At 46.4% G+C, this 25,885-nt stretch overlaps 1 protein-coding gene across 17 annotated transcripts in view; it reads left to right on the top strand.

Annotated features, from left to right (window-relative positions):
* LOC115141695 (histone-lysine N-methyltransferase MECOM-like) overlaps nt 1-25,885 on the top strand; it is a 289,637-nt gene that overhangs the window by 67,467 nt on the left and 196,285 nt on the right. For all 17 annotated transcript variants that reach the window (XM_029680814.2, XM_029680824.2, XM_029680815.2 and 14 more), the window contains exon 2: nt 12,161-12,516. In XM_029680814.2, coding sequence (XP_029536674.1) covers nt 12,161-12,516 — 356 coding nt within the window. The remainder of the gene's footprint in view (nt 1-12,160; nt 12,517-25,885) is intronic.

Below are 25,885 nucleotides of genomic sequence, written 5' to 3'. Positions count from 1 at the left end.
CACATTGGGTTTCAGAGCCTGCCCAAGCACGACAGACGCTTAAAAGCTTTGCTCTTTAAACATGCTGGCCCACACAGTATGTGTCAAACACAATGGCAATATAGACGTGGTGACTGATGAGAAAATACGAGAGAAAATGAACTGAAGAGAAAACACGAGAAACTCTTTTTCAAACATTACTTGTGCATTCACATGCATATTCATGCAGATTTAACGCAGACATACAGTGGGGCAAAAAAGTATTTAGTCAGCCACCAATTGTGCAAGTTCTCCCACTTAAAAAGATGAGAGAGGCCTGTAATTTTCATCATAACAAGTTCAAACAGGTGCCATTAATACAGGTAATGAGTGGAGGACAGAGGAGCCTCTTAAAGAAGAAGTTACAGGTCTGTGAGAGCCAGAAATCTTGCTTGTTTGTAGGTGACCAAATACTTATTTTCCACCATAATTTGCAAATAAATTCATAAAAAATCCTACAATGTGATTTTCTGGATTTTTTTTCTCATTTTGTCTGTCATAGTTGAAGTTTACCTATGATGAAAATTACAGGCCTCTCTCATCTTTTTAAGTGGGAGAACTTGCACAACTGGTGGCTGACAAAATACTTTTTTTCCCACTGTATGTGAAATACCACAAGAAATTACTGGATGTTTAGTCTGTTTTATCACAGAAGCAAAATAAGTTTTAAAATATGCCATTACACACTGAATCGTAATACCAGATAAGATATGGTATTGAAGATGAACAAAGATAGGTTTGAGGATAAATGCACAATAAACAAATAAAAATGTACAACCAATACAACAATCTGCAATTCTCTCTCTCTTCTTCTCTCTGCCTTTCTCTCTATCATCTTTTTTTGTCTTTGCTCAACATTGCAATATTACTTTGTAATAAACTGTACAGTATGCATTGGTTAGGTATTAAGAGACAGAATGCATAGATTATAAAATGATAAGAGATTCACACTTTAGGAATGGGTTCCATGGTGATCTATGTTATCCATTTAAGTGATAATGCCCGAGAAGTCGGTGTTTGGAGGATACATACAGGCAAACCATGCCAATATCTCCTCCAAACACCGGCTTCCAACATATTCAAATATCAATCTGCATATTTTCATTAAAAACTTTATTTTGATACATTTATTAATACTATTTCATCCTTCTGCAAGATATAGTCCCGAAGCCAATATAGGGTTGCTACCCAAGCCGGCTGGTGGTTCGTTCTATCAGTTCCGTTGCCGGACACGCGACCCAGTCGTAAAGTCTTTTTGTTCTGTATCTATGGACACGACCCAGTTGTTTGCTCTAAATATTCTATTGCCATACTGTCTGACAACGTTCTTATCCCTTGCTGGCTAGCTAGCCAACTACAGCTAACTTAGTCACGTCAAACAGTGCAGCCAGAATGACAACAGAGTTATTCTATCTTCAGAAGATGGCCGCCGTTTTACGGTCTCCTAACCAATTGTGCCACTATGTGTTTTTTTTCGCGATATTTGTAAATTGCTTTGTAGATAATGTTTCTGCAACCGTATTTTTACGGCAGAAAAGAGCTTCTAAATATCAGGACAGCGATCCCTCACCTCGGATTAGACAAAGAGTTTTTCAACAACAACAACAGCAGTAAGCAGGACTCCCACGATATTCTCCAAACACCCCACAGGGCAGACATCCCAATTATTCGCAAAAGGAAGCGACGCAGAGGAAGAAGATGCCTCGTCTGGACCCGCAGAAGAGTTTATTGTCCAATGATTGCACGTTGGCGAGTAATATTGACGGTAACGGTAGCTTTCCTAGTTCTAGACGAGGTATAATCACAAATATCCCACCAACGGGACATCAAAAACTGCAATATCCTATGTTTCACGGAATCGTGGCTGAATGACGACATGGATATTCAGCTAGCGGGATACATGCTGCACCAGCAGGATAGAACAGCACACTCCAGTAAGACAAGGGGGTCTGTGCATATTTGTAAACAACAGCTGGTGCACGAAATCTAAGGAAGTCTCTAGATTTTGCTCGCCTGAAGTAGAGTATATTATGATAAATTGCAGGCCACACTACCTGCCTAGAGAGTTCTCAGCTATACTTTTCGTGGCTGTTTATTTACCGCCACAGACAGATGCCGGCACTAAGACCGCACTCAGCCAGCTGTATAAGGAAATAAGCAAACAGAAAACCACTCACCCAGAGGTGGTGCTCCTAGTGGCCGAAGACTTTAATGCAGGGAAACTTAAATCAGTTCTACCAAATCTCTATCAACATGTTAAATGTGCAACCAGAGGGGAAAAAATGCTAGATCACCTGTACTCCACACACAGAGATGCGTACAGAGCTCTCCGTCGCCCTCCATTTGGAAAATCCGACCACAACTCTATCCTCCTGATTCCTGCTTACAAGCAAAAATGAAAGCAGGAAGCACCAGTGACTCGGTCTATAAAAAATGGTCAGATGAAGCAGATGCTAAACTTCAGGACTGTTTTGGTATCACAGACTGGAACATGTTCCAGGATTCTTCCGATGACATTGAGGAATACACCACATCAGTCACTGGCTTTATCAATAAGTGCATTGGGGACGTCGTCCCCACAGTGACTGTACGTACATACCCCAACCAGAAGCCATGGATTACATGCAACATTCGCACTGAGCTAAAAGGTAGAGCTGCCGCTTTCAAGGTGCGCGACTCTAACCCGGAAGCTTACAAGAAATCCTGCTATGCCCCGCGACGAACCATCAAACAGGCAAAGCATCAATACAGGGCTAAGATTGAATCATACTACACCGGCTCTGACGCTCGACGGATATGGCAGGGCTTGCAAACTATTACAGACTACAAAGGGAAGCACAGCCGCGAGCTGCCCAGTGACACGAGCCTACCAGATGAGCTAAATCACTTCTATAATCGCTTCGAGGCAAGCAACACTGAGGCATGCATGAGAGCATCAGCTGTTCCGGACGACTGTGTGATCCCGCTGTCCGTAGCCGGCGTGAGTAAGACCTTTAAACAGGTCAACATTCACAAGGCTGCGGGGCCAGATGGATTACCAGGACGTGTGCTCTGGGCATGTGCTGACCAACTGGCAGGTGTCTTCACTGACATTTTCAACATGTCCCTGATTGAGTCTGTAATACCAACATGCTTCAAGCAGACCACCATAATCCTTGTGCCCAAGAACACAAAGGCAACCTGCCTAAATGACTACAGACCCGTGGCACTCACGTCTGTAGCCATGAAGTGCTTTGAATGGCTGGTAATTGCTCGCATCAACACCATTATCCCAGAAACCCTAGACCCACTCCAATTTGCATACCGCCCAAACAGATCCACAGATGATGCAATCTATATTGCACTCCACACTGCCCTTTCCCACCTGGACAAAAGGAACACCTATGTGAGAATGCTATTCATTGACTACAGCTCAGGGTTCAACACCATAGTACCCTCAAAGCTCATCACTAAGCTAAGCAACCTGGGACTAAAAACCTCCCTCTGCAACTGGATCCTGGACTTCCTGACGGGCCGCCCCCAGGTGGTGAGGGTAGGTAGCAACACATCTGCCACTCTAATCCTCAACACTGGTGCTCCCCAGGGGTGTGTGCTCAGTCCCCTCCTGTATGATCTGTTCACCCACGACTGCATGGCCAGGCACGACTCCAACACCATCATTAAGTTTTCTGACGGCACAACAGTGGTAGGCCTGATCACCGACAACTACGAGACAGCCTATAGGGAGGAGGTCAGAGACCTGGCCAGGTGGTGCCAGAATAACAACCTTTGCCTCAACGTAACCAAGACTAAGGAGATGATTATGGACTACAGGAAAAGGAGCACCGAGCACGTCCCCATTCTCATCTACGGGGCTGTAGTGGAGCAGGTTGAGAGCTTCAAATTCCTTGGTGTCCACATCAACAACAAACTAGAATGGTCCAAACACACCAAGACAGTCGTGAAGAGGGCATGACAAAGCATATTCCCCCTCAGGAAACGAAAAACATTTGGCATGAGATCCTCAAAAGGTTCTACAGCTGCAACATCGAGAGCATCCTGACCTGTTGCATCACTGCCTGGTACGGCAATTGCTCGGCCTCCGACCGCAAGACCCAGTAGGCCTCCGACCGCAAGGCCCAGGTGGGGCCCACGGTAGCACCTGCTGCTCGTTGAGAAGAGTAAGAACGATACGTGCTTTCACGTCAAAGTCTCCAAAAGTTTCCAATAACACCAGAAAAAGTTGCTAGATTTGCCGCTAGTCACTTTTTTGAAAATGTGTTGCTAGAGGGTTCTGAAAACTCGCTAAATATAACGACAAAGTCGCTAAGTTTGCAACACTGGTCTGGACACTGTTGTTCAGAGGAGCTAGTCAACAACACAGCTAACACCATCACTTCAAACTGAAGCTGGAAAGACTGCGAACCAGCTGCACTTCGTTTCGATTGACCTGTTTTCTATTGACATTTCTTTGTATATATCCATAAACATTCTGCTAATTCGTGATTTCGACTGGCTGAGAAAAGCTGCCTGCCTGTATGTCTCATCCCGGCCGTTCATCCCGGACGTTCATTAGTATGTTCATTAGTATGGGACAGCTGGAGATCAAATTTCAATACTGACACAATGTTGCAAATGTTGGAGAGACAGACAGCGATGTTTATACAAATCTCCGCTATTGAAAACCAATTGCTAGTCTAAAAGAAATGGGAGATAATGTTTAGATGCTTTTTACAGTGTAGATCAAGTACATACATTGTCTAGCTGGGCTGATGAGACAGTGGATTGCGCAGTGAGATGGAACAGAGTAAATAGGCATTTCAACATCATAGCCTCAGCCGGGGGTAACTTGTGGAATAGACACCAGCTGGAATGCGCTTTTAACCAATCACCCCCCAGGATTAAACCCACCCGTTGTATAAATTCTGAATAATATTATACTGTATGAATACCTTGTATAATAATTCTCTATAATTTCTATATATTTTCTGTCATTTTCTACATTTCTATGTATAAGAAGCTCTAATCTACCTCAGATATATACCAGCTACGACAGATACTATTACTAACTAGTGAAAACGTAATAATAGTTAGACGCTGTCTTCAGCAGTGTTCAGGTTCTCATAGAGGTCTTCTCCTGTACTCTGTTCTCTGTCTCCAGTCGCATTGTCTTCAGTCACAACAGGCTTGCCTTGTCTTCTCTGGCCTATAGTCATAATGATATCACAGCACACACTATCCCCAGTAGCCCACAGCGCCAATCAGTGAAGCTCTCACTGCGTTGGTAGACGAAAGGATTCCATGCATGCCAGAGGAATCAGATGTGTTATACCACAGGTTGGTGCTTCTGTCAGCACATAGTAGATGGACCAACCCTTCCTTCCTTCCATTCCCTGACCCTGCACCAATAAAGTTCACTGTCAGTCTGTAAGAGGTTCGAGATGAGCAGAGAGGACTTGGGGTCCGACACGTTCACTCTGTCCCTCAGCTCCTCAGGTAAGTGCACAGAGGAGTTGTCAGAGTCCAGAATCAGATCATCTCCCTCCAGATCTCTTTGTGGTGTTAGGAGCACAGACTATACCTCCCCCTGGGGTGGCAGGGTAGCCTAGTGGTTAGAGTGGTGGACTAGTAACCAGAAGGTTGACATGGTACAAATCTGTCATAATGCCCCTGAACAGGCAGTTAACCCACTGTTCCTAGGCCATTGAAAATATGAATTTGTTCTTAACTGACTTGCCTAGTTAAATAAAGATGAAAAAATAAATACATTTATGGGGTCCAGGTCAGTGCAAGCTAAACTCTTGTGGTCTGTTAGCATCTGGCTCAAACTCACTGTGAGGCGATTTACATCCCTGTCTGCTGGGTTGACAGAGAGGGAATGATCAGGGAGTAATTCCCTGTTAGTCTGTCAGTCATCATGTCCATCCTCTAACTCTTTTTCCCTTGGGCCATGTCGCCTAGTGGAGTTTCCCAGAATGCATCTCGTTGGTTCGATATACAGGGGAAAGTCAGACTCGATACTCAGGCTCAAACATTAGAACAATTGTCTGGTAGCTGTAATATCGATCTCCTTTTGAAATGGCGCAAGTGAAATACCCTTCATCCTCTGTTAAGATGTTAGAGCAGTACTGTGAAGACCTGTTGTCCAAGACCGGCGTTCTGGCCTTCAGATCATCAGGCAGAATCTCTAAAGACGAGTCAGTATCCAAAACTAAGCTTGTTGTGGCTACTCCGTTTGATGATTGATGTCTGTACACTTGCAGTACACTGTTGAAATCCTTTTTACACTGTCCTACCTCCAGAGTGCACGTTGATGATCTTCATGTGATTTGTTTTAGTACAAACCGTCAGTCGAATCCTGACCTGGCCTGTGAGCTGTCAACCATTCCAGCATTCAGCCTTGTAGCCCCCGCTGTCGGATTCTCCTAGGGGGTATAGAACATATGAGGATAACAAGTCAAACCCAATTCTTATTGTGTTCATCAGTAAAATGTCCCCCTCTCTTGTTGACTGGTAGAAAACAAGTCGCTTGAAACAGAATGTCTTAAAATGAGCAGCAGTGTTCACTTGTTCAAATACGCAAAACAGCGACTTGACAGATGGCATCCATTCTCCTTGTCTTTCCGTCTGTGCCTCTGTGTGAGATTGAGTCTCTGACAGCCCTCATCTACAGCTCGTCATCTGGACGTCATCTGGACGTCATCTGGACGTCCTCTGGTCTTCTCTTACTGGGGCGGTGGGCTTTCAGAGGTTGTTAGGTGGTGGGCTTTCAGAGGTTGTTAGGTGGTGGGCTTTCAGAGGTTGTTAGGTGGTGGGCTTTCAGAGGTTGTTAGGCGGTGGGCTTTCAGAGGTTGTTAGGCGGTGGGCTTTCAGAGGTTGTTAGGCGGTGGGCTTTCAGAGGTTGTTAGGTGGTGGGCTTTCAGAGGTTGTTAGGTGGTGGGCTTTCAGAGGTTGTTAGGTGGTGGGCTTTCAGAGGTTGTTAGGTGGTGGGCTTTCAGAGGTTGTTAGGTGGTGGGCTTTCAGAGGTTGTTAGGTGGTGGGCTTTCAGAGGTTGTTAGGTGGTGGGAATGAAAACAAGACTTTTTTCATAAACAGTGTGTGACCTGAGAATCATTTTTCATGAAAATAATTCAACATGATCTTAATGGCCTATTTTATTTTGATAAACTACATCATGAATATCTAAGTAGAATTTGGATGGTGATGATGATGCAGATGGATAGTTCAGATCAGCATGTCCTCCATCTACCGGCCTAGAGGGGCTTGGGAGAGTCGGCAACATGAGGGGGGAGGGGGGGGGGGGCGACGACAAGGTAGAGGCAGGTTGAGAGGTGTGTGTATGTGGTGTGGGCGTGCATCTGTGTGTGTTTATGCATGCATGCGTCTGTGCGTCTTTACATCTGTGAGGGTGTGTGTCTCTTTATGTGTGCGCGTCCGTGTGTGCATCTGTGTGTGCGTCCGTGTGTTTGTGTGTGTGGATCAAAGGTTCCAGGCCGACGGCGGTGCGGTGTCACACAGCCGGTCAGGAATGTACCGAGGCACAGAGATGTGCAGCTAGAGCCTCATTAGCAACCCCACCGCCCCTCCCAGCCTGTCAGGGCGCGTTAGCCACAGCCTGCCACAGTCACCCAGGGGGAGAGGCAGCTTCCTGTGGAGAGTTTCCTGTCTGTCTGTCCTCCCTGGGCCCGCAGCAGGAGGCCCAGTAGGCCTAGCTAGGGCCCACTCTCAAATTACATCTTCGTTCTTAACCACCATTTCATTTTTACTTAGTCATGGATTGATGTCAATGGCAGACTAAGTGCAAATGTGGAAGTTAGGGAGTTAGAATTTGACCCATAATGCACTACTTCTGACCAGAGCTTTATAGAGCCCCATAGTGATAGGGTGGATAAAGTAGTCAAAAGTGTTGCGTTATGTGGTGAATAGCATGTCAGGTGTAGCTAAGGTCTAATCTCAAATCTCATTCCCTACTACATAGTGTACTACTTTTGACCAGAGGAGGCCTAAAGTAATAGACCCCTTTCCAGTACCCTACACACTGACGCCACGAACAGATGCACGCGACTCTTAGCTGCAGTAAGAAAGCCATCTCCATCTGCGCCCATTCAACATAGCCTAGATTTACGTTCTGATTACTTCTAAACAAAATACATTTTTCGGTTCTCATACGCTTACAATGATGTTCTGATTCTTGCTTGAACAGTCACTAAGATTATATTTGATTGTGATCTTTGCGAAATAACTATTTTGGATGCAGCAGTTGTTAGCTAGAATGCTAACACTCATTGACATAGGCTGTAGCAAAAGCTAGCCAAAGAGCCATTTTAAAGTGTTGAAGTGTTGTTTTAATTATACAGTTGAAGTCAGAAGTCATTAAAACTAGTTTTTAATGAAGCATGGGGGTGGCAGCATCATGTTGTGGGGGTGCTTTGCTGCAGGAGGGACTGGTGCACTTCACAAAATAGATGGCATCATGAGGAAATAAAATTATGTGGATATATTGAAGCAACATCTCAAGACATCATTCAGGAAGTTAAAGCTTGGTCGCAAATGGGTCTTCCAAATGTACAATGACCCCAAGCAGCCTTCCAAAGTTGTGGCAAAATGGCTTAAGGACAACAGAGTCAAGGTATTGGAGTGGCCATCACAAAGCCCTGACCTCAATCCTATAGAAAATTTGTGGGCTGAACTGAAGAAGCGTGTGCGAGCAATGAGGCCTACAAAGCTGACTCAGTTACACCAGCTCTGTCAGGAGGAATAGGCCAAAATTCACCCAATTTATTGTGGGAAGCTTGTGGAAGGCTACCTGAAATGTTTGACCCAAGTTAAACAATTTAAAGGCAATGCTACCAAATACTAATTGAGTGTATGTAAACTTCTGACCCACTGGGAATGTGATGAAAGAAATAAAAGCTGAAATAAATAATTCTCTCTACTATTAATCTGACATTTCATATTCTTAAAATAAGGCGGTGATCCTAACTGACCTAAGACAGGGAATTGTTATTAGGATTTGTGAAAAACTGAGTTTAAATGTATTTGGCTGAGGTGTATGTAAACTTCCGACTTCAACTGTAATTCAGTTGATTTGCGATGATGACACAAACATTATGTTAAGCAGGACATTCATGAGCCTTAAAATCCAATTATAATCCAAAAAGTAGTGTGAAATGCACTTATTGTAGGGGTGGCAGGTAGCCTAGTGGTAAGAGCGTTGGGCCGGTAACCGAAAGGTTGCTAGATTGAATCCCTGAGCTGACAAGGTGAAGATCTGTCTTTCCGCCGCTGAACAAGGCAGTTAGCCCACTGTTCCTAGGCTGTCATTGTAAATAAGAATTTGTTCTTAACTGACTTATCTAGTTAAATAGATAAGCAGGCTTTTTTTCTGGCATTCTATAAGAACTCCTCCGTGTTCTGCCACCAACTTACAAGCACCGCCCTCGTGCGACAATGTTAGTAGTAAACACAGGACGGTCTATGGGTTCAAAAGTAGTGCACTATGAATAAGTCCTTTGGCATTGACACTATTCAACTAGCAGTCATACAGTGGGCAGAAATAACACCCTATTTTCTATAGTGCACCATCAGAACGCCATAGTGCTCTGGTAGTAGTTGTAGTAGTAGTGTAGGGTGTACAGTGTCATCTGAGACAAGTACCGTTTCACACTACTGACCCAAACCAAGCTGAGCAGGCCTGGGTACGCATCCACCTACGACAGTTGCCAGAACCATGCTGGACAGGACAATGTGAAAAGCCAGCATAGTTTGGTTTGGCTTTATAGTGTGAAAGATATATTGTCACCTGTACGTCTGTGTCGGTGTCGTAACAGAGGGTGGACCACAACTCTTCTCCAGGGCTCGTCTGCCACGTGCGGCCCAATCCCAACCTGTCCAGCGAGGGTTCGAGGGTCAGCCTGCGGTAGCCTTTCTCACTGTACTCACAATTAACCTCCGCCGACCCGGCCTCAGCTTCCTCTGTTTTCACTCGGCAGCTGAGTGATGAAGGTCAGGAAAGGGAAATATAAAACAGTTTATAGCAGCACAATGCTACAGTGAACCCAGTGTACCCGCCCAGCACCAAGCCCACGGCCAAACAATCTCAACCAGTGGCTGCTTGACTCTCTCAGTACCCCCTTCTCTCTCATCCCCCCTCTCCCTCCCTCTCTCTTCTTCCCTCTGTCTCTCTCTCCCTCTCCTTCTCTCTCTCTCTCACCACTTTCCTCCCTCTCCTGTTTATTTGAACGGCCCTTACTGGTCAAATATTTGTACTTGGACCTTGTATATTATTTTACCATATTATGTTCAATGGAATATGTAGAGATGATCCTTCCTCGTGGTCCTTAGTGTTAGGTCGTAGGTCGTAGGTGAGGGGGGGACTGGTTTTTCACTCCGGGTCGGATAAGGCATAAGCCTCTCTCATAACGCTCATCGGGCCATGTTAACTGTAATGTGGCGTTGATTTGTGCTTGATTACATGATTATTGGCTTGTTTTGATACATGTGTTAGAAACTCATAGACCATGTAGACTATAAATATAGGCTACCCAGTTTACCCTGATGCTGTACTTGTAGGACAGTCATCTCCAGCTTCCAATTGGTTCACTCATCCCCCCTCCTCTCCCCTGTAACTACACTACATGACCAAAAGTATGTGGACACCTGCTTGTCGACTATCTCATTCCAACATCATGGGCGTTAATATGGAGTTGGTCCCCCCTTTGCTGCCATAACAGCCTCCACTCTTCTGGGAAGGCTTTCCACCAGATGTTGGAACATTGCTGGGGGGACTATGTTCCATTCAGCCTTGAGAGCATTAGTAAGGGAGGGGACTGATGTTAGGTGATTAGGACTGGCTTGTAGTTGGCGTTCCAATTCATCCAAAAGGAGTTTGATGGGGTTGAGGTCAGGGCTCTGTGCAGGCCAGTCAAGTTCTTCCACACCAATCTCCACAAACTCACTTTTTGAGCGGGGTAATTGTCATGCTGAAACAGGAAAGGGCCTTCTGTTGCCACAAAGTTGAAAGCACAGAATGGCCTAGAATGTCATTCTATGCTGTAGCGTTAAGATTTTTCTTCACTGGAACTAAGGGGCCTAGCCTGAACCATGAAAAACAGCCTCAGACTATTATTCCTCCTCCACCAAACTTTACAGTTGCCACTATGCATTGGAGCAGGTAGTGTTTTCCTGGCATCTGCCAAACCCAGATTCTTCTGTCGAACTGCCAGCTGAGGAAGCGTGATTCATCACTATAGAGAAAGCGTTTCCACTGCTCCAGAGTCCAGCGGCGGAGAGCTTTACACCACTCCAGCTGCCGCTTGGCATTGCACATGGTGATCTTAGGGTTGTGTGCGGCTGCTCGGCCATGGAAACCCATTTCATGAAGCTCCCGACAAACAGTTCTTGTGCTGATGTTGCTTCCAGAGTCGGTTTGGGACTTGGTAGTGAGTGTTGCAACTGAAGACAGATGACGCTATGCGCTTCAGCATTCGGGGGTCCCGTTCTGTGAACTTAAGTGGCTTACCACTTCGTGGCTGAGCCGTTGTTGCTCCTAGGCGTTTCAACTTCGCAATAACAGCACTTGTACATACTACCTCAATAAGCCTGACTAACCGGTGTCTGTATGTAGCCTCGCTACTTTTATAGCCTACTTATATAGCCTGTCTTTTTACTGTTGTTTTATTTCTTTACCTACCTATTGTTCACCTAACACCTTTTTTGCACTATTGGTTAGAGCCTGTAAGTACGCATTTCACTGTAATGTCTACACCTGTTGTATTCAGCGCACGTGGCAAATAAACTTTGATTTGACGAACTGACTTGTTAGAAAGGTAGCATCCTATGACGGTGCCACGTTGAAAGTCACTGAGCCCTTCAGAGATTGCATGGCTGTGTGCTTAAATTTTATACACCTGTCAGTAACGGGTGTGGCTGAAATAGCCAAATCCACTAATTTGAAGGGGTGTCCACATACTTTTGGGGACGTAGCGTATTCCCCAGGTTGTTGCTGTAAATTAGAATGTGTTCTCAGTCAATTTACCTGGTAAAAGGGTTCAATAAAATAAGTCTACACTGATGCTGTACTTTAGGTAGAAATGCTAGAGCCTCGCCCTCAAGTTTTCTCTCTCTCTCTGCCTCTCTCTCTCACTCTATCTTTCTCCATCAGGTAATGGTGACGACTTTGTCCTCTACCCCTCTGATATCCTGGATGATGTGTGTGTACCGGACGGAGACCCCGAGGCACCAACCTCGGCCCCCCCAGCAGAGGACTCCCCCTCCCCTGGCTTCTCCGCTGATGATGATGCCTCTCCCCTGGAGCCATCCCCCTTCCATTCTGCCCTCTACATGCCCCAGGACGAGATGCCCATTCCCCCCGACTTCCAACTGCGCCAGTCGGGCGTCCCCGGTGTCAGCGGCGGCCTGGGCATCTGGGCACAGAGGACGGTGGACGTGGGCGAGCGCTTAGGACCATACGTGGGCGAGCAGCGGGCGTGCCTGAGACACCCCACCCAAGGCTGGGAGGTAGGAGAAACACTTGCTGTTTATTGTCATGGGATTCTCTTCTCTCTGTTCACTGTTATGGAGGGAGGGATGGAGGGAAGGAGAGATAGAGGGAGGGAGCAATGGAGGGAGGACAGCGGGTGACAGTTTTTCTTTTAACTTAACTTCTCTATGTTGGTCTCTGGGATTGAAGTGTCCTAGTTGCCGTGGCGTTTGTTGCTGAGTGATGTCATCTCACCTCACCCCAGTCCAATTGGGTAACAGAGAGCACCCCCCAGGCAGCCCCTCTATGGTTTGCTCTCTATCCTCTTAACTCAATTAAAAGGAAAAGCTATAAATCCTGTCTTTAGCCCCGGTTAAAGAACCACAGCGGCCATTGGCCAATCACAATATTGGCCAGGCCGTGCACACAATCGAAGACAGGGGTCACAGGACAAGGTCAGAGGTTAGGAGGTCAGGTGCAGCCTCTGTCTGTGTCAGCCCATGTCTCGTTTTACGGAGGAGGATAGGAGAAGGGAGGGGAGGGGGGAGAAGGTCGAGGTCATAAGGGTATCAGTCTAATTGAGAACCCCCTAAACAGATCCTCTCCTCTCATTTCGGATTGAGAGACCTCCTCCCCCTGCGAAAACACTTCAAAGTCTTTGTCCTTCTGTAAGACAGCACCAGAAACACCATGCATGACTGTCTAATGGTTAACTAACTAACAAACAGTCATAAAATCAAGGATGTAGACTAAATAAAAGAATATGATCTAACACTGGTACAGTATCATAACCTACGGAAGTTTCCCAACCCTTAGGCCCAATTTGACGCTAGCTGACTCCTCAGTGTTGGTGGAATATCAACTCTGGTCTATATAAATAGTTTGGGTTTAGATTTGGTTTGGATGGTGGAACGGTGGTCATGGTTAGACTTGCATCATCGACCATCAGGTCTAACTGAGTGGGTTTGGCTCCGACAGGACCAATAAATGGTTTCACTCCCGCCATACATTTCTGTTCCAAGTAGCAACTTTTTGTTCATTATTTACTGCTACCATGAGACTCAGCACATCAATTGCCCTAATAGCGAAAGAGAATCCGCTCTCTTTTTAAAAAATAATTTCACTAACATTGGGATTTAATATGATTTAAAAAGTATCTGCCTCTCCCAGAGAGAGATTTACGGCTGGTTGAACAAGCTCTCGGGCTCACGCTTTTTTCCCAAGGAAGAAAATAAAGGAAAAAGGTTTCATGAATTTTAATCCGCCGGTAATTTATGGGGAGCTTGAATAATATGTATTTAAAAAGAAGCTGAGGATTATGGGAGGAAAGATGGGATGGCCGGGGAGGCAGCACTGTGTCATTATGTTTAATTACTCCACTGACAGCGGCCCATAACTCTTTCCATTAAGTAAATAAGTTGTAAAGAATTTATGATGAAATGCCACATTATTCAGAACGGATATTCAGTGATGACATCCCTGCATTAAATATGGTAAACGCCGTTAAGTCCCCCTCCAAAGACAGCCTCGCTCCCTCCCTCAATCACGTGCCCGCAAACCGTCAATATGCCAATAAGCAAAAGGGTCTGTAAAAAAAAAAAAAAAATTGATTTGGTAAATGTGAGTTAAGATAGATCTGTTTGCTTTCATCATCAATTCTGCGCTGCGTCCCGGGGTGATGTCACCGACCAGGGAGCGATAAAGCGGTGGCGCCCATCTGGAGCGGGTGATGGAGGGCCGAGAGCGCCTGCCGCCTGCGCCCGTGACAGACCGGGGGAAGTTTGTCACCAGGGAGGCCAGCGCTCCACGCCATCACCATAAATTTGGGCATTATTCATAAAGGAATATAGTGAGTTATAGCAGAGATGCTTTATGAACACAGGAATGGGGAGTTATGGGTAAGATAGCTTCAGTAAATAAAAGAGAGAGCCAACGTGTTTGTCAGGGCTGGAGGTCCTCCTGCTTCTCACTGAGGGCAGGCCAGGTGTGTGTGTGTGTGTGTGTGTGTGTGTGTGTGTGTGTGTGTGTGTGTGTGTGTGTGTGCGCATGCATGCATGCGTTGTATACTTTTCCGTGTGGTTGCATGAGAGATATATACCTTGATCACAGGGGTTTTACGATATGTTCCTCTTTATAAAATCCTCTGCTTCTTTCAAACTGTTTCATTTCAAAGAAAATGGAGTGTGTTTTTGCACTGTACACAGGCTCCTTCTGGATGTCAATTTAATAACAACTAGAGTACATGAAAGAAGAAATAGTGAGAGAGCAGTTTTAGAGAACCATGCTCCAAAGAAAGAAAAAAGAAAGGAAGGAAGGGCATAGCTGGTAATGTATACGGAGTGTATTTGACCTGGTAGTCTTCGATAGGATCAGTAGACGGCCTCCATCGTCTCTGCCTCCTCAAAGAGATCTTCTCACTAAAGTCGACTCAAGTCCTGCGCAGCCGAGGACTGGAACAAGAACCATTTATCAGAGTGGGAACAGTGGGAGAGATGTTATCGAGGGTTCATCTATGAGTGGAAAGAGAGCAGCAACAAAACAAACCCCTCTCTTCTGTGATCACCTGTGGATCAGCATGTGTTGCCTCCTGATGACATTGGAAGGTTATTTTTTCGGTATCACTGTTAGATTGGCAATAGATCAGTAATGGTATAATGTATGTACTGCTGGTATTATAGAAGTGTATTGCATATATTGTAACGTAAACTGTGTCTGTTGTATATGGAAACAATAACAGGATGCTTTTTCCCAGAGCAATTGAATGTTCTTTTTCACGCGGTGACCCTCTTCCGACTGGATACTCACCACTAGTCCATATTCCGCTGTCTTTTCTTGAGCCGTGTGGCACATTGAAATTCAAACACTGTTTGTGTCCGTCCTCCCCAGTCACTCCACCAGCAACAATGAGAGAGACGGCCCAGCGAGAGAGAGTTATCCTCCGACCCGATGAGTTGTCATTGGGGTTCGCCCACCGCCTCACCACACTGGCCGACGGGGTTATGGGTCCAGGTTCAGAGACTGGAGAAAGACGGGTGCCTCCCGCTGCAGAAGGGTGGGGGGGGGACTTGGGACTCAGGGGTCTTTGTGCATCTCTTGAGTGGGGGGATGGGGGGTGGAGATTTGAAGTTCTGGGTGAATGGGGAGTCGAGGATTAGGTGGGTTGGTCTGGTCTGGGCCTGCTTTCCTGGGCCTGCCTGCTTGTCTGTCTGTCTCCTGAGCCTGAGAGGCACTCCTCCAGCACAGAACACAGTAAGGGGGGGGTGCGTGGAGCCTCTCTGCTGGTTGTCATTCAGATACCATTCAGATACCATTCAGATACCACGTCAAGATCGACAGGCAGGCAGACACGACCAAGGAGGGCGGGAGGGCGGGAGAGCTTTAGGCAGGTTGGGCTCAGGAGAGGAGAGGGGCGGTCTGGAGAGGGCGTGTTTTTTGTGCGTGGATAAGCCGTTGTCCTGAATGAATGCAGATGTCTCCTGACTGTCCTCCCTGTCTTGTGTCTCTGACGGCCTGTCACCTCTGTCACCGGGTGAGAAAGAGGCAGAAAGAGCCTAGTCAGACTCCCACCCAAAGGGACCCTTAATCCGCTGGCCCCAGCCTCTTTGACCGTCCCAGAGATGGACCCACACTGCAGCGTAGAGAGCCTGCAGCCACTGGGGAGGGATGAACCACTCTGTCATTCACCAGCTTTCAATGGACACACTCTTTGAGACTCTCTCTCTCTCTCTCTCTCTCTCTCACACACAAGTACTTAGAAATGCCAAGTAAGGTGGCCTGGCCTTGGGAACGATCTGAAAACAAAGTATCAGTGTATTGTCCTAGTCTTAATTCAACAACAGTGAAGTCATTACAGCACATTTTCAAATTTCCTTACTATTCCCACTAAACGATTGCTAAATGGTGTCGTTGTGTTTGCAGTTAAAAAATATGCACTCCGAGTTTCAATGACCGTTGTCCCGTATAGCGTTAATGAATTGTAAAGTGGCCAAGAAAGCTAATTGAAATCTGTGGTGGCGTGTGGAGAGAGAGGCAGAACGCCACGTCACAATCAAGTAGCCAGTGTACTGAGGTCAGTGGTGAGCTATTAGCCTCCATCTATCTATCCTTCCATCCCTCCATACATTCCTCACTCCATCCCTCGATCCTTTCATCCCTCAATACATTCCTCCCTCCATCCTTCTATCCTTCCATCCCTCCATACATTCCTCCCTCCATCCATCTATCCTTCCATCCCTCCATACATTCCTCCCTCCATCCTTCTATCCTTCCATCCCTCCATACATTCCTCCCTCCATCCATCTATCCTTCCATCCCTCCATCCTTCTATCCTTCCATCCCTCAATACATTCCTCCCTCCATCCTTCTATCCTTCCATCCCTCAACATATTCCTCACTCCATCCCTCGATCCTTTCATCCTGCAATACATTCCTCCCTCCATCCTTCTATCCTTCCATCCCTCCATACATTCCTCCCTCCATCCATCTATCCTTCCATCCCTCCATACATTCCTCCCTCCATCCATCTATCCTTCCATCCCTCAATACATTCCTCCCTCCATCCATCTATCCTTCCATCCCTCCATACATTCCTCCCTCCATCCATCTATCCTTCCATCCCTCCATACATTCCTCCCTCCATCCATCTATCCTTCCATCCCTCCATACATTCCTCCCTCCATCCATCTATCCTTCCATCCCTCCATACATTCCTCCCTCCATCCATCTATCCTTCCATCCCTCAATACATTCCTCCCTCCATCCATCTATCCTTCCATCCCTCAATACATTCCTCCCTCCATCCTTCTATCCTTCCATCCCTCAACATATTCCTCGCTCCATCCCTCGATCCTTTCATCCCTCAATACATTCCTCCCTCCATCCTATCCTTCCATCCCTCAACATATTCCTCACTCCATCCCTCGATCCTTTCATCCCTCAATACATTCCTCCCTCCATCCATCTATCCTTCCATCCCTCAATACATTCCTCCCTCCATCCATCTATCCTTCCATCCCTCAATACATTCCTCCCTCCATCCATCTATCCTTCCATCCCTCAATACATTCCTCCCTCCATCCATCTATCCTTCCATCCCTCAATATATTCCTCCCTCCATCCCTCTATCCCTCATCCCTCAATACATTCCTCCCTCCATACCTCTATCCTTCCATCCCTCAATACATTCCTCCCTCCATCCCTCTCAGAGACTGAGGGTTGAGGTTGTATAGGAACACTGCTACTGAGAACACATATTGTTTATAGATGCCTCAACATCACACAGACACCTAATTGTAATGAGAGTTAAGCTTGCAAATTAAATCTGTGTTCTGGTCTTAGGAATGGTGAGTGTGTGTGTCCGTGTGCGTGCGTGTGTGTGTGTGTGCATGCATGCGTGTGTTCGTGCGCTGAGTAAGTTAGTGAGGGAAGGGGGCTCCATTGTTCCAGTGCAGCCTGCAGCACGGCTGTGACTGTGGCCCTCTGCGTACAGGGACCCTCTTCGGCCCCCCCTCCACCAACCTGCTTTGTGTTGGAGGAAATAGAGCTGTGCCCAGCCACCCTAATCAGCTTACAGTGCTAATTCAGCCCCAGCTCCAGCCCCATCTCCAGCCCCTGACACAGTCCCCAGCCCGAGTCTGGGCTTCAGCCTCTACCAGGCAAAACACATTACCAGCATCCTCCATCCCTGCATTCTCAACCTATCCACCAGCTCCAGCTCTACCTCTGCTACAGGTGGGGGCCACACAGCACCCTTCCCTGTTTACTTGGAGTGTGTTCCATCTTATTAAACAGCCCCTGTGGGGTGTGTGTGTTTACAGTGTGTGTGCGTATGCGTGTGTGTGTGTGTGTGTGTTTACAGTGTGTGTGTGTATGCGTGTGTGTGTGTGTGTGTTTACAGTGTGTGTGCGTATGTGTGTGTGTGTGTGTGTGTGTGTGTGTGTGTGTGTGTGTGTGTGTGTGTGTGTGTGTCTGCCTCCACGTGCATGCCATTGTCCACTCTGGGCGATGAGCGTTCCTCCAGTGTGACTGGAAGTCGATTGTCTTGGAGACATGGTGTCTATTCAAAACAAGAGAAGTTGGGAGTCTTTCTCCCTCCCTCTCATTTGATTAGTAATCCCTTTCGTTGGTCTAATCTGTCGTGTTTGGTGGTGGTGGAAGGGTAGCTTGGGGGGAGAGGACTGTTATTATTGATGTTCTAATCTCGTGTGAGAGGAGCGAGGAAAGTCGAGGCACATTCAAGAGTGGGAGAGAGAAAGAGAGAGAGAATTCCACTCCACGAGGTCACAGAGCGTGCATTCCAACAGTCTTGTCTCTAGGCCACTCTTCTCTCTTTTAGTCCAAGGGGAAAAAAACAACTTTACAAATGAACGATTTCCCCCCTCTCTTCCTAGCCCTCTCCTCCCTCCCTTTCCTCCTCTCCTCCCCTCTCGCTCCCTCTCTCTGTCTGGCTGTGGTATCCCAGCAGGGAGGGGAAGCTAGGTTAACTAATTGAACCGGGTCAGAGTGAATTGCAGCAGGACAAAGACTGGCATTAGTGGCACAGCCAGAGGAAGGCAACAATGCCAGGTGAAGGAGGGTGTGGATGGAGGGGGGTGGATAGCCTAAGAGGTCAGGGGTCACAGACCTTATTAGATCTCAGGAGAATAGGGGATGTGTTTGGGTGGCTGGGAAGGGGGGGGGGGGTCACCTGGTAGAAAGGCTACAATAGAGAGTGGGATGGAGGAGGATTGGTGGGTACTCCATTAAAGCTAACTCAGCTTCTGAACAGCCCACTCAGGCCAGACAAGCGTCTGCACACCGGATGCCCCATACTAGGCAGCAAAACATATCCTATAGGAAGGCCAAAGGAAGTGCACAGAGCTTAAGTCAAACACAATGACCTACGTCTGTCTATAGTTTTGTCTACGCCATGTCTCTATAGGTACAACCAATCTCCGTTGGTTGATTCTAAAAACAGGTGCCATTAGCTCTAATCTTAGGAACTTAGTATAGATGGTAACACTGCCTTATAAGACATGCTATAAGACATGCTTTAGTATGTCTACTATCCCAAGCTGTTTTTGCACTCTGAGTATGTCTCTGCTCAGATAGGATGTGATGGCACACAGAGGTTGAGCAACCACACCTGTGTAAGGGTCTTTAAAATCACACACACCTCCCTAACTGTCTCCCCTGTCTCCCCTAGCATTACACTGAATAAACCCACCATTTCTCTCTTGTGCACTCAGACACACTGTCCTCTCTGTCTATCACACGCATACACATACTCTCACTTAGAAACAGTGAGGGGGGGAGAGAGAGAGAGAGAGAGAGCGGGGGGAGGTGGCGAGAGAGTGGTGAAGGTATTGAAAGAGAGAGTTTGTGTGTGAGACAGAGAGAAAGAGGAAGAGAGAGGGAGCGTAGAGGGAGAGACAGAGAGAAAGAGAGAGATTGAAAGAAACAGAGAAACACCAGAGCTCCGGACACAGCCAGGCAGGACTTTTAGGTCCAGCACAGAGAGGAGGAATATAGCAACTCTGTCCCCCTTTTTCTGCTTGAGTCGCCCTAGTCCTTAACTAACAGTCAGATCGCATTACCCAGGCAGTAAATCTAAGTACCGGTTAACGCTAATACTCAAGCGCTAATACTACGCTACAAAACAGCTGTCTCTGTCTGTGGTTGGAAGTGTGCAAACAGGCAAAGGCTGGGCCGCCTGTCCTCTCTGAGCTGCTGCTAGACTCTCTTACATGGTTATTATGTCCTGAAACTCTCCTAGTAGTGTGTGTGTGCGCATGTGCGTGTGTGTGTGTGCATGCAGGTGTTTGTGTGTGTATGCATGTGTGTCATTTTCTGTTACATGCATTTGGTGTGTGTGTGTGTGTGTGTGTGTGTGTGTGTGTGTGTGTGTGTGTGTGTGTGTGTGTGTGTGTGTGTGTGTGTGTGTGTGTGTGTGTGTGCGTGCGCGTGCGTGCATGTATGCGTGTGTGCGTGTGTGCGTGTGAGCGTGTAACGTGAGCATGTCAGTGACTGTGTGTGCGTCTCACTCGCTCCCTCTCTCCCTTGTCCCAGTTCAAAGGCTAATGGGTGTGGGGGTCTGGTTTGAGAGCTCATTACCAGGTTAAGGGCTAAAACACAGGCAGGCAGGCCAGCATATTCAGACCCTGACACAGAGCAACACCATAGTCCTCTTTCAATTACTCCATATTGCTCCTCCAATTACAGTGGAGCAGATCCAATGGGAGAGCTGCCACCGTGGAGAGGAAGCAGAGGCCCGATGGCTGTAATGAGGTCCTAACCCGTACAGTGGGCCATTATGCCATAATGCTTTAATTTGAGCCATATGATAGCCATTGCGTGTCTAAGTTATTGAAAAGTCAATATTTGTGAGCCTGCCCTCACCTCGGATGTGGTCTGGGTTTTGGGATTGGCTGTAGACTGCATAGAGAGAGAGAGAGACACGAGGGGTAGTGATACAGTACCCTGTGGCACACCTGAGCGCTATCGCTTAAGACTAACACCCAAAACTTGATATAGATATTTTCTCATACCAGACCTGTTCAAATATTATTTCAAATTTCTCAGTTACTTTCACATACATTGGAAGTAAGTATACAGATCTTTTTTATTTGAAAAGACAAGTAGTTGATTATGTTCATGTATTTGGAAATACACTTGGAAAGTATTTGAAAATACTCAAATTCACTGCAACGCATTTAACCCATGTATTTGAATATAGTATTTGAAATAAGCATTTGAAAATACTGTCAAATACAATTTGGTAGACTATTTGGATTTTACAAATAACAATTCAAATACTGCAATACAATTACTTGTTTGGGCTGTGCATTTTAAAATACTCAAATACATATAAAACTTATTTTAAATACCAGATACTCAAATACACATGTATTTGAACCCAGTTCTCACCCATACCATATTATTAGTGCCCTGAGTTTATCTTTACCAGTGACCACATAACATGATCAAGAAGAACTCTGGGCCCTAGCTCTAGGTTAACTCAGGGCCTATCTCTTACTGTTACATATTGATCCCATTAACACCTGGATCCATGTAGCTGTGTTTGAGTTTGAGTGTGTGGAAGTGTTAGGATCTTCCAGTCAGATCTGAAATAGCACTATTTTATTTCATAGTTGTGCTTTCCTTAGAAAACATCTCAGCAAAAACATCTTGAGGTGTACTGTACAAATGCTGTGAATCAGGTTTAATTTGTGTCAAGCTATATCTGCTAATTGTTTATGTTCAGATCAACTTCAGGAATAATTTTAACTTGGTTACAACATTTTTTTGCGGGGTATCTTTTTCATATCCAACATTGTTCATTGTTTAAAGAAATAAATGAAGCAATAAAAAGCCAACTCTTATTGGATTAGACGGCCAGTGTATCTTCATGTGGTTTGCATTACTCTTCTCTAAACTTCTGTGTGAGGTAAGTGACTGAGGCTAGACATGGCAGTCACCCTACAATCCACAGATAAATGCAATTCATTCATCCGCGGACAAAGTGGGACAGATAGAGTTTCTCCTCCGACTGCTAAGAAGGAGAGGGAGAGAGAGAGGGGGGGGAGGAGAGATAGAGGGGGGATACAGAGAAAGGAATAGAAATTAACAACAGGATTATGAGAAGGTGGAGCGAGAATGTGAGAGAGATGAGGTGCAGAATGAGAGGGAGAAAGCAACAGTGATTGAGTTGAAAGAAGACTAAAAGAGAGTGAACGAGAGAGAGAGAGAGAGAGAGAGAGAGAGAGAAAGAAAGAGGGAATGTCAGAGTAAATGAAAGAATGAGCGAGATGTCCCGTGTCTGTTGTCAGAGAGAGACTGGGAGGAAGAGAATGGACATGCACTGACTGGGAGACAGATTCCCCGGCGTTCTGAAGGGAACGTTCCCGTTCCCAAGTGTTCCCGTGCAGTCCCCTAATAGGATTTTCTCGGCTCCAGCAGGTAGTCTGAGTGGGACTCCCAGATAAGGGTTAATGCAGCTCGATGGTTCCTCGGCTGCACAGACGTTTGGGAAGTCTCTGTCACTCCCACCCATTGGCCTGCTTTGTCAGCACCAATCCATCAGAAAGGATTTATCCCCCGGACTAAATCTCAGCGGCCATTTCTGACACATCCAACAAACTTAATGGTTGTCTCCCGGTCCTGGCGCAGGCCCGTCAAGTCCTAATGAGTTAGCGTCTTCCACAGGGATGAGAGAAAGTCTCACGGAAATCAATTTCTCAGACGATTACACTTTGTCATCGGCCAAAACAAAATAAGAAAAAGACAGGACAGGAGCAGCAGTGGCAGAGAGCAGAGCTGTGGGATCTCTGAGAAAAAGGCTACCGGGGCATCCCTCTTCTCGCTCTCTCTCTCGCCTCTGATTGTTCCCTGTTTTTTTTCGGGCCCATTTTTATGGTCGCTTCCTTTCCCCTCCAAGACACGTTATGACAGGCATTGTAATCTCTTTGGAGCCGTGGGGACCCTCTCTTTGGGTTCACGCTCCTCTCTGGCCCCGAGTGAAAGCGGGACGGGTTCCAACTGCTACCCAGGACACAGAGCCATAAATCATCCCACCGCCTGGCACGGCTGGTGCCCTGCTGGACCGGCCTCCACTTCCTGAACCACTACCAGTTCCTGCAGGGGACAAAAAGGCCTTTGTGGGTTTCTCTGGGCAAGCCAGATCCAGATCCTCTCCCTTTGAGGGCGCTGAGGTTTATGAGCGGTCCTGCCCGAGAGGGGCTGTGAGAGGGCATGCCAAGCCAGAAGGAGAGAGAGGGAGTGAGGGGTGGGAGGTTAAGGAGTGGGGGGTGGGAGGTTAAGGAGTGGGGGGTGGGAGGTTAAGAAGGACAAAAGGATAGTCCAAGAGATGTGACAAACACAAGGAAGAAGATAATAGCAAGAAAAAAGAAAGATGGAGAGAAATTGAGAGTATTTCTATGACTACATCCTTTAAAGTACCTCCCCACTGGGCTAAAACTGGTTGAATTAACAGTGTTTCTATGACTACATCCTGTAAAGTACCTCCCCACTGGGCTAAAACTGGTTGAATTAACAGTGTTTCTATGACTACATCCTGTAAAGTACCTCCCCACTGGGCTAAAACTGGTTGAATTAACAGTGTTTCTATGACTACATCCTGTAAAGTACCTCCCCACTGGGCTAAAACTGGTTGAATTAACAGTGTTTCCATGTCTACATCCTGTAAAGTACCTCCCCACTGGGCTAAAACTGGTTGAATTAACAGTGTTTCCATGTCTACATCCTTTAAAGTACCTCCCCACTGGGCTAAAACTGGTTGAATTAACAGTGTTTTTCCATGTACCTCCCACTGGGCTAAAACATCCTGTCTACATCCTTTAAAGTACCTCCCCACTGGGCTAAAACTGGTTGAATTAACAGTGTTTCTATGTCTACATCCTTTAAAGTACCTCCCCACTGGGCTAAAACTGGTTGAATTAACAGTGTTTCCATGTCTACATCCTTTAAAGTACCTCCCCACTGGGCTAAAACTGGTTGAATTAACAGTGTTTCCATGTCTACATCCTGTAAAGTACCTCCCCACTGGGCTAAAACTGGTTGAATTAACAGTGTTTCTATGACTACATCCTGTAAAGTACCTCCCCACTGGGCTAAAACTGGTTGAATTAACAGTGTTTCTATGTCTACATCCTGTGAAGTACCTCCCCACTGGGCTAAAACTGGTTGAATTAACAGTGTTTCTATGTCTACATCCTGTGAAGTACCTCCCCGCTGGGCTAAAACTGGTTGAATTAACAGTGTTTCTATGACTACATCCTGTAAAGTACCTCCCCACTGGGCTAAAACTGGTTGAATTAACAGTGTTTCTATGACTACATCCTGTAAAGTACCTCCCCACTGGGCTAAAACTGGTTGAATTAACAGTGTTTCTATGACTACATCCTGTAAAGTACCTCCCCACTGGGCTAAAACTGGTTGAATTAACAGTGTTTCTATGACTACATCCTGTAAAGTACCTCCCCACTGGGCTAAAACTGGTTGAATTAACAGTGTTTCCATGTCATTTCAACCCCCAAAATTGTGATGACATTGAATCAACATGGAAAAGGAATTGGGTTTGCAAAAAGTCATCAATGTAAGGGCATTTGATTTCACGTTGAATTCACGTTAGTTGACAACTCAACCATATGTAAAACTAAACTAGACGTTGAACTAACGTCGGTGCTCAGTGGGTCTTCATTTATCAAACAGGTTCCTATTTTTTTACCCCCTACTTTCACTTCAAGAAAATGAAATAAAGCTAGCTTTGAAACTAAAGAAATAGCCAGCGGTTGAGTGTCCCGGGCCAGCCCTCTTCTTCTCGATGATCCTGTTCATGCAAACAGAGGCCACCATTTTACCTTAGTCAAAACAAAAGAAATATAGCTAGCTGTGAAACAGTTCCAGGCCTGGCCTCCCACCCCCCATGGCCCCCGTCCATCCAACCTCTATCCTTACCTCTCTGTTTCAACGTCTCAGCGTCGGCTAGTTAGGGACGACTGTTTTCTTACGGACACAGATCAAGACGTTACAACCGCCCCAGGCCCCAGGGGGACCATGTTTGGGATGGTGTTGTGAAGCTTCTGACACCGCCGTAAATCTGGTGTGGGTGTCCCATCTCCGCGGTGCCTGTGCGATGAGAACGCCAATGAGGCGTGAGGGTGAACATTCCTGGGCCGTTCTCACAGAAACCCCTGGGTTTTCGCTCTCGGCAAAATAACACGTTTCTGCCGCCTCTGACTGGTGCGTCTCTCTGCAGCTGCCCAGCTGTCTATCTTTCCACCCTACTGGAATGACGCTCTCCTCCATCCTCCCGGCCTCTTAGTGTAAAACCTTTCCTGGGAACTTTGCTTACTTAGTGTATAGCGCCGTGTTTGTGTTAAATGATGAATATGAGGCACCGTCATGTGTGTTATTCCACTGTCTATGAAAGATTGTTCCAATACCAAGCGGCTGTGCGTTGATGTGGGTTTTTCCCATAATCCACCAGCAGTAGTGTGTCTGTGTTGTAGTCGAGCCACAGAGCCCTCAGTGTGTGAAATCTGTGGAGTCTGCTAATAGAATGAGTAGAGAGTAGAGACTGTGCATGGCCATGAATACACTGCCAGGGAACAGCCTTGTTCAGACCAAGTGCCTGGGAAAGAGTGTGGTAATGGGAGAGATTTGTGGTCGGTAGTGGTAGCGGTCGGGGTACTGTGTGTGGTTGTTAGGTCATAGAAATAGAATTACTAGAAGGGACAAAGCCTCTCAGACCACAGCAATTTGACTTCAACACTCATGGGAACACTCGATATGGCCGCCTGTCTGCCCAGAACATTAACTTTAATGAGAATGTATGCTCTAGAAATTCTATTTCTATGGCCAGGTCTGTGGCCAACAGGTTGTGCTTGCTGTAGCTCTGGCCTACTCTGT

Source organism: Oncorhynchus nerka, linkage group LG14 (assembly GCF_034236695.1).
Source record: "Oncorhynchus nerka isolate Pitt River linkage group LG14, Oner_Uvic_2.0, whole genome shotgun sequence".
Lineage (NCBI taxonomy): Eukaryota > Metazoa > Chordata > Actinopteri > Salmoniformes > Salmonidae > Oncorhynchus > Oncorhynchus nerka.
The sequence above is the reverse complement of the archived record's forward strand: the minus strand, read 5'-3'. Positions and strand labels throughout refer to the sequence as shown.